Below are 9,801 nucleotides of genomic sequence, written 5' to 3' on the forward strand. Positions count from 1 at the left end.
GCTGACTCTGGATTTTTACAAAACTCTGAAATAGCTTCGGCTAGCTCCTCATCCGTTAGTTCCCTTGTGTGCATTGCCTCACACCAACTAGCTACCTCTCTGTCAATGGAGTGACTTAACCCTGAATTATCAATCTGCTCCTGCATCAACTTGGTCTCAAGATATTCCTAGACCAGGGGGTTAATAACATCGACAACATGCAAATTCTCAACATCTAAAGGTTTCTTCATTGCTTCATCTATGCTAAATGTATATTTTTCCCCATTATAGTCCAGGCATATTGTCCCATCAAAGACATCGATAATGGTCTTAGCAGTACGCAGAAAAGGTCTTCCTAAGAGCACGCCGCTAGACTAAGCAGATTCATTATCACTCATTTTAATAACATGGAAATCGGCCGAATACAGGAAATCATGCACCTTGACTATGACATTTTCTAAAACTCCCTCTGGACAAATGCACGACCTATCCGCCAATTGGATTACTACCTTCGTATCCACCATTCCTACTCCTACCAACTTCTTATATATGGAAAGCGGTAAAACATTTATCGACACCCCTAAGTCACACATAGCATGCTCAATTTTGACATCATCGATGGAAATGGGTAAGGTGAACATACCTGGGTCAGTGCGCTTCGAAGGCATCCTACGTTTCTGAATCACTGCTGACACGTTCTCTCCAATCAGGATCTTCCCACTGGGTCTTGTCTTTCCAGCTATAAACTCCTTAATGAATTTGCTGAAGACCGGCAATTTCAAAGCCTGTAAGAACGGTAGGTTTATCTCCAACTTTCCAAAGATATCCATAAAATCCATCGGTTCATCCTTCTTCTTCTTAGCCTCTCCTCAGTGCGGAAATGGTTTCAATTGTTTCCCTGCACCTGTAGAATCTCCAGCTGAAGGCTCGCCCATTTCCTTCCTTACTACTTCATTCTCTACTTCTGGCTTTGGGTCTAGCAAAAATGGTTCAGCCACACTAGATAGCGGTATCCCCAGATCACCTTCCTGAAGGTCATCTCCTCTTACGGTACTCCTTATCTTCGAATTTCCAAGTTCAGGGACTGAGTTCTTCCCTTCCTTGCCTTCCTCGGAAGGTGTTTCTTCATTCATCTTCATCACCGGACCTTCATAACCTCGCCCAGATCTTAAAGTGATTTGACTGATGTTAGCTCTATCCGGTGGCCTTACTGAAGCAGGAATCTTTCCTTCATTCCCTCGCATCGTGTTCAAGGAGGTTGCGATCTGAGATAGTTGCCTTGCCAGCATGTCCATTGCTGCCTTCTACTCCAACTGGGCGTCCTGAAGCTTATGCACCATGTCATTGTTGGATTGCATGTTATTCTGTATATGTTGTTGAGAACTGACTAGATCATGCACTATTTCATCAAGATTCCTTTGTGGCTTAGAATTTGGTTGGCCGGGATTTGGTCCTGAACCCAGGTTTGGTCCACTCCCTTGGTTCTGGCGAAAGTTTCCATGACCTCCTGAACTGTTGTTGAACTGATTTCCTGGCCCTTGGTTCCCCTGATAACTGGGTTGGAAATTCTGATAATTTCCTGGGTAGTTCCTCTAATGTGGTGGCACATAAGAGTTTCCTTGGTTGTTTTGATTCCTGTTCCCCCAATTAGAATGATCGCCCTGGTTTCGGTTGTTCCAGTTGTTCTTTCCCTCCTGATTTCTCCCAGACCAGTTAGTCTGCCTCTCTGGTTGGTGTGTAAACTGGGTGTTCTGTTGTGGAGGTGGCTGGGTCGGGTCATTGTCAGACCATCTAAAACTGGGATGGGTTCTGCATGGTGCATCCTTCTGTTTCCCTTGATTCCAACTCCCATCTGGATTCCAACTCCCCATCGAATTCACCTGGGCCTGGTAATCTTCCTCTTGAGGGCCATAGTATTGCTGGGGTGGAGCTTCTCCTGGACCCAGAGTTTTCTCTTTCTCTCGTGAAGCTGATGGGTTGGTCTTCTCGATTGCACTCAAGAGTGCTTTCTCGAGCCTATCTATTCTCGCCTCGACCCTTTCGTCATCTTGCTCCCTCAGCGCATTTGCTGGCCATTTCCGCATAATGTTCCTCAGGTTGTCGTACGCCTTTTTGGCCTCTATCAACTTCCCCAAGATCTCTTTCGCTTCACTTCCCTTTTCTTTGTAAAATTTTCCCCGCTCGAGGAATTCATCAGATCTTTTGATTCAGGGGTTGCTCCTTCATAAAACAGATAGTAAATTTCTGCCTCAATCATTCTATGATTCGGGCAAGCATCTAACAAACCCTTGAATCGCGACCAATATTGACTCAAAGATTCATCGTACTCCTGCTTACACTCCACGATTTCCTTCTTGAGGGCGTTTATCTTGTTTGAAGGGAAAAAATAATCCAGAAACTCCAACTTGAAATCTCTCCATGTACGGATGGAATCCTGAGGCAGCCTCAGTAGCCATGTGTTAGCCTCTCCCTTTAGGGCAAATGGAATTGCGCGTAGGCGATAATCTTCCTCCGTTGCATCGTTGGGCCTTTTCTGAATACAACACAGCTTGCTAAACTCATTTAGAAACTCGTATGGACACTCGTTCCTACCCCCGGAGAACGTCGGTAGAATGCCTAGCACATTTGTCTTAATATCGATAGACCTCTGACGCTGATTCGTAACTATAGCCTGGGCTGGCTCACCATCTAGATGGGCAGTGAGTGAACCGATCTCAGGATCTAAATCGACTACCTATGCCATGTCTCCAATCTCGCCTGCCTATGTATCTGTTTCTGAAGACGACTCGGGATCCTTCCTTCCTGATGAACTCCAATCCTCGTCGCTTCCTGAACCAAACGGAAATGGATCTCCCGTGGTTAACCCCGATCTGGTAGTGACCGTAGATGCTATCTCTTTGACTTGCCAAATTAACCGATCGTTCCTCCACCCAGATGAGTTACTCCAATCTCCAAACCGTGAGCCTCTGCTCATAAACTGAAAACAATGAAAAAAAAAGTAAATCAAAACTATATACGCCAAAATCTCTAAACACAATCACAAACTACGCCATCCATCCCCGGCAACGGCGCCATTTGAAGTGCTCAGATATGATTAGAGTGTGCTTTTGTGCTAGGTCAAGCTTCGCAAACCCAGAGAATCCGCTAGATCACAAGGTCTAGGAACTCAGGGGATCCTAGAAGTCTCGGTCGTTAGACACACTAACTCCGCGTTCAAAACCCTCAACCCGTTATACTATGAATTAGTACAGGGAAGCAGGGATCGATCCCACGAGGACAGATGCATATGAAAGCATTTAAGAGACTCTGGAAAAGGAATTGGCTGCTGCCACGCAAATTTGGGTTGAGGAAATTATAACTAGACTGAGGAAATAAAATTGGCTGACATTAGACCTAGGAAACAGAGAACATCATGCAAAAATAGAACATCATCCTTACTTCACTATCTCAAACAAACTACCTCGACCTAGTAAATGACTTCCTAATCTAGCTAAACAGATATCGAACATGCAGTGGGGACCATTTCCAGAAACGGTAAAGTACGACTGAAAAGCTGCAAATAACAAACTATGAATTTAACCAACTACAACCTGCATCTCGTTACCTGATTTAAACACGAACATGGAGAAAACAGAGTAATAACCCAGATTCAAACAGAACATACAAATTCAGACGTCGGAAACTGACAGATCTATTTCTACTAGACGAAGTAAACAGAACACATAAATGAATCATCAAATTCATGCACAATCAACCAGCTCAGCTTCAGATCCACACGTCGAACGCTTAATCCACTCCGGATCTAAGCAATCCGAACCAAACTACAACAAAAAACAACTCCACGAAATCCGATTCAGCAGATTCACTCCGATTAACGACAATCCAACACCGATTTTAACTCCGATTCACCAGATCAAGTGCGAAAAACACCCATTCAAGTAAGTAATCACAAACTCAGAATCAAACATAATCAAAACTCAACAATCGCATCATCATTACAGAAAATAGGAATTCCATAGATAAATCAGTAATATATCAGCAAATACGAAAGCCGAGCTTCGAACAACGAAGACTAGGTTGAAATCCGAACAGAAAACTAAAATGAAAGCATGTAAATTGTTTCTTTGCCCTACGCAAGGACGGTGGTACACAAACGCCAACTGAAAATGAACCCGAACCCCTCTCAAATTCCGAAACCCCAAGTGTGTGCAGAAGTGTGTGTAAAATGAGCTCAGAGCCAAAAGTCTTCCTTTGTATGTTGCATGCTCTTTCTTTTATAGATGTGGAGGCGATCTTTTAGAAGCCTTTTCTTGAAATCTCTGTTCTACCCTCCGGCTAGCGATCTCCTCCGTCTAGGCTATTTTTCCTTCATTATGCTCACTTTCTCGCCAAATCCTTCACCAGACGATTTTCTACCTTCATTCCTGGGTCTGGCGATTACTTCTACACACCTGGCTTAAAAGATGTGTTAGACCCCGTAAATTGTTGAATTTAACCCCCTAACCGATGCATGAAATTAGCCTTATCAGACGGGTGGACTAATATTGATAAGGATATTGATTATTTATATCCATGTAATTACCCAAGATTATGCCAAAAGTGTAGATATAACAACAAAACACAAAAATAAACAAAGATAGAGTGGATCTAGCCATAAAAACTAGATCCAAAATAGAGATCCATGGAAGATAAGAAGTGATAGAATGTATATAAGATGAGAAATTAGAGTTACAACCATCGGACCTTGACCAAAACAATGAAAACAACCCTAGGCAACTTTCATCAACTCTAATCACCCATTGGCTCCACTACTCAATGGATACAAGCAACCTTCGATGAAGGAATTAGATACAATCCTCAAATAGGAAAAACTCACAAATGAGATATCTTAATTCATCAATTAACCAACTAGAAAAATGAGAGAATGTGCTATTTATGCTTACAAAATCTAGTCTCTGCGTGCGTCACACGGGTGGCCTAGCCGTCCAAGAGCCACCCGCCCGAGTGGATGTCGCTGCCTCAACTTTTTCTGCATTGCGCGTCTTCCGTAAAACGGGCATAGCTCTCTTCACTGGACTCCGATTGAGGCGTGTAAGATACTCACGCGAAGCTCTTTCGACGACGAAGACATTAGTGGCCTTTTCAGAGCATTTGGACGCTATTTCGTTAGGCAGAATACTGATTGAAGCTCGCTGCAGGTACAAACTTTGATGCACGCCTTCCATGATCGTATCATCCTCCCCTTCTTGGAAATGATTTGTCCTCAAATCTGGGCCTTCTCTATTCCTCGCATCCTCGGAACGTCCTCTAGCTTTATTGGATCCTTGGCATATCTTCTCTCTCATCCTTGGACCATAATTAATCATTGGCTCACACCGAAGTGAAAACTCTTGACGTCTAGCACCCATGGTCATATCAAATACTATTAAACTACAAGAGAGTAAAACTTAAGAAAAATGCAATAAAATACATGAATGATCCTGGATAACTCAAACAAGTGTTTGGATTTTGTGTTCGCCCAATGTTGATTAGCATTAGCCCACTTTCTGTCACCCACTGGAAAAGGTCCACCCATTTTTTATGTTGGCCAGAACAATGACTTACAATCAAATTGAATAGTCGAATCAAATTCAAATTTTGAATTGCTTTCAAGTAGAACCGCCGAATGCTTACCACGATTTTGGTTCTTGTTTATATTTTGTACTCCCTCATGGGATTTATGAGGAATTGTTAGATAAAGTGAGTAGAAAGAAATATTATTGAATATTTTAATAAAGAAAGAGTAGAGGGGGATTTATTACTGAATATAAAAAATTGACATCTTAATTGGGACATATTAAATAAAAATGATGGACTTGTGTGGGATGAAGGAATTACTAGACTGATAGAATATAAATTTTTTATCTTATGGATTTCATTTTCAATTTCGTCTTGGCGACCATTGTGGCAAATTCTAGTGGAAAAAACCATAAGAAAATAAAGCAAGGCACCTAATGGAGTATCAATGACTCATACCAATAGTGAAAATAACAGTCGAAACAATTTTCGCGGTCAAGAGAATTAAGCCAGTCTTTAGAATCAGTTAAACTTAATATTAAGCATTGGGTACGTTGATATACTAGAATTTACTATCTCTTAAAAGAAATACTATAATTTATCTATTCTTCATTATTTATTTGATAATTTTCCCTAATAATAATGGACCAATTGACATCCAATTAGAATTAATATCACAATGGGAAATTTTAGGTATAAGAAATAGGAGTATAGTTTTTTATCTTCACCATTAGTATTAATTTGTAGCAGCATTACGAAAGTAATTAAATTACTTCATCTATTCTACAAGAATATGCATTCTCTCCTTTTTAGTCCATCCTATAAAATATACACTTTCTAACTTTGAAAATTCTTTTTTTTTTCTCTATCGGGGTGAGACAAATTCTTCACTAACAATACTTTAATTACTTTTTTTCTACCTCTTTTTGTTTTACCAACTATACACTAAAATATGCGTATAACCAAAAGTGCATATTCTTGTGGGACAAAGTGATTATAATTTATACTACTCCCTCCGTCCCAAGGAAGATAACCCCTTCTTGGGCGGCACGAAAATTTATGCAACTTTATTTTATGCGTGAAGTGGAGAAAATAAATTAAGAGAAAGTGAATAAACTATAGATAAAAGTGTTTTCATTTTTAGTAAATAGTCATTTTGATTGATACAAACAAAAATGAAAAATGTTCATATTCAGCGGCAAGGAGAAAATACATAATTTGCTAAACATAATATGCTATAGTTACTTACACATAGTATCAACAACAATTTTTTTGAGTTTCGGCCTTTTTACCTTTTCCGCTTTCAATCTCATAATCTAGATTTAATGAATCTACTCTTTATTAAAATGACAAATGAGATTATGAAGAATTAGCAAAATCAATTGCAAAACAGAAAATTACATGATTAGGCGCGTAAAATCGGATTAATCGATTCAAAACCGCCATTCATCATCTCATTATTATCATTGCAAAGGGGGAAAAAAATCAAATTAGGGATTTGTGCATCTATACACAAGGCCATGAAATTGACCGCACACAATCACTACTCCGGGATCGAATTGATCTTCAGCAGGCGTAAAATTCGACGAGTTCGTTGAGCGATTCCGGCTGAGGATCGGCATTTTCCATCATCCATAGAAGGTGCTCGAACAGAACTACCTCGCAGGCGATGACGACGGAGTCGGAGTAGTCGTCGTCGTCGGCGCCGAGGCGGCGCTGGACGAGCTGGCGGAAGATCGGATTGTCGAGGACCTCGGCCGGGAGGAGGTAGCGGCGGCGCGATTTTCCGACGTAGACCGGGTGGAGGTCCCTGGCGTCGGCGGAGGAGTCGAAGGAGCGGTAGGTGTCGGCGGCGGCGATGGAGGAGGGGGCGGCGCGGCCGAGCTTGAAGGATTGCATTTTTTTGAGGACGGATTTGATTTTGGTGAGCTTCGCCATTGTTTGATTGTGAAAAAAGGTGTGTGGAGATTTGATTATGAAATGTTGGGGGCACATATATTATATAGGCTTGAATGCGACTGCACTTTCATTTTCATACTCCTAAATGAGAGAGCCAAGTAGTCGTGGCTAGGACTTTTGCTACCATAAACAATTATTTAAATCTCACTTTTTTTTTCTTTTTGACAAATTACAAGGCTCAATTCATAATGAATACTTACTTCGTCATAAAAAAAATAAGGTTATTTAAGATAACACAAAAATTAATACATAATTGGTAAAGTAAGAAAGATAAAATAAATATAGTTAAAATACTGTTAATGAATTAGAAGATCCGCATTATTATCTGTGTTTAATAGTGGGTTCTTGTGGTATTAGTTCTAAATAAATTGATGTATATAGATAATGAGTTGAGAAGAATTTTCCATAAATAAAAATGAGATATTTTTTAGGATGGAAAAAAAAGGAAAATATTTTTATTTTTATGGGACGGGGAAAGTAATACTATTTCACTATTAATTTACATTTGTAATATTTATAGCTTAAAATTTTATTAATGTGATATTTATTAGTAGACCCAATGTACTGATAAATTTTAAATTTCTCAATTGAATCTGGGTGTTAGAATATATAAATATAAATAAATATTTATAATTCATTTTGTATTTCAATGAATGTTCGAGACATCATATCTTGATTGGACTCATTTCCCTTTACAAGGCATTTCAATGATGATTTATTTGTTAGTAATTAATAAGTTATACTGTCCTAGAGGTATGATAAAATACAAACTCTCTAAAATACAAACTATACAAACTTTAATCATACTCACTTAATACAATTAATCAACGGTTAATATAAGAGATTTTTCTAATGTCAACATTTTGACATCGAAAAATCAGAATTTGGACACCCCCGTCGACAGAATTTGTACACTCCGTACATCCCCCGGTAACATAATTTGTACATTCCGTTGACATCGACCCCCGGTGACAGAATTTGTACAGTCCGTTGACATAATTTGTACACTCCGGTGACAGAATTTGTACACTCCGGTGACATAGTTTGTATAATTTGTATTTTAGAGAGTTTGTATTTGATCACACCTCTACTGTCCTATATATCTTCTCACATTAACTTAGTAAAAAGTTTGGACTACTCTTTCCTTATAAAGTGTTACTTATAAACAAAAAAACCAATATTTTCTCAATCTAATACTAATAGGTTACTTAGTTGTATTAAGCTTCTAATAATTCAAATACTATGTAATTAGCGTTACCATCTTTGAAAGTAATGGAAGCATAAAAAGTTTTTCGCCCAAACAAGTAAATAAAATGAGAAAGTTTATCAAATTTAGAAAACCCCCAACAACAAATTTAGTAGCCTCTGACCATAATTAGATCATCACTTCGAAAAGTGTAGTTTTATCAACTAAAATATATTAAAAGGCACTACTTCAAAGTTCAAACACTAAATTAACGAGTAAAATATGGTATGCCATTGTTCCTATATTAATTTACTAATCTCAAATAATATGATTGGGATGTTAAATATGGTTAGTGAAAGCGACAGACATGTGCACCAATTTCTGGATCTCATAAATAAATATGTTTATCCTCTATTTCGTCATTATATTTTAATATTATGAGCTAGTACTTTTCATACATGTACACCCATTCCTTTCTAGACTAAGCCCCAACAGACGGTAACTACCATTGTTTTCTCTTTGTTTTTCTTTAATTAGAGGAATATAATATATAGGAATATCAACTACTACTAGTTTGTATCAATTAAATTGTCGTTTGTCAAGAATAAAAACTTCAATAGTCGTCTTCGATACAAAGGAGTGAGGGGCGGTTATTTTATAATGGGTTTGAAATTTAAATATTAGATTAAGAAGTTTCAATTTCTCTCGATTGTTATACTTGTACATAAAACGACGTCTTTGAGTGAGGTAAAAACGACGTTTCTTTTTTAAAATAAGAATGAAAAATTAAAAATACTTATTGTATTAAAACACGTAATTTCGAACATTGCCAAAAGACGACATTTTTGAAATATTAAGAGTTTGAGCGTAATATGACTAAATTTCGTGAATTAAATGAGTTAACCCTTTTATAATTTGATCAAGGTTAGTATTAGATGTATTAATCCTTAATACTTTTTGTGCTTGACCTAGAGTGTGATAAAACATTTGACAATCCTCTAATTTTCATTATCAATTAAGATAATAAATATAATTGAGGGGAAGGAATGCTGTGATGATAAGCTGAGCCCTTCACTCTATTTTTAAAGTATTTACGAAAGTAATTATTTGATTAAATTTCA

At 38.3% G+C, this 9,801-nt stretch overlaps 1 protein-coding gene across 1 annotated transcript; it reads right to left on the reverse strand.

Annotated features, from left to right (window-relative positions):
* Window positions 1-6,894: 6,894 nt before the first annotated feature.
* LOC121781856 (auxin-responsive protein SAUR76-like) lies at window positions 6,895-7,535 on the reverse strand. Its single transcript, XM_042179556.1, has one exon. The coding sequence runs from the start codon at window positions 7,528-7,530 to the stop codon at window positions 7,102-7,104; it is 429 nt and encodes a 142-aa protein (XP_042035490.1). The 5' UTR covers window positions 7,531-7,535; the 3' UTR covers window positions 6,895-7,101.
* Window positions 7,536-9,801: the final 2,266 nt, after the last annotated feature.

The sequence above is a fragment of the Salvia splendens genome, chromosome 20 (assembly GCF_004379255.2).
Source record: "Salvia splendens isolate huo1 chromosome 20, SspV2, whole genome shotgun sequence".
Classification (NCBI taxonomy): Eukaryota; Viridiplantae; Streptophyta; class Magnoliopsida; order Lamiales; family Lamiaceae; genus Salvia; species Salvia splendens.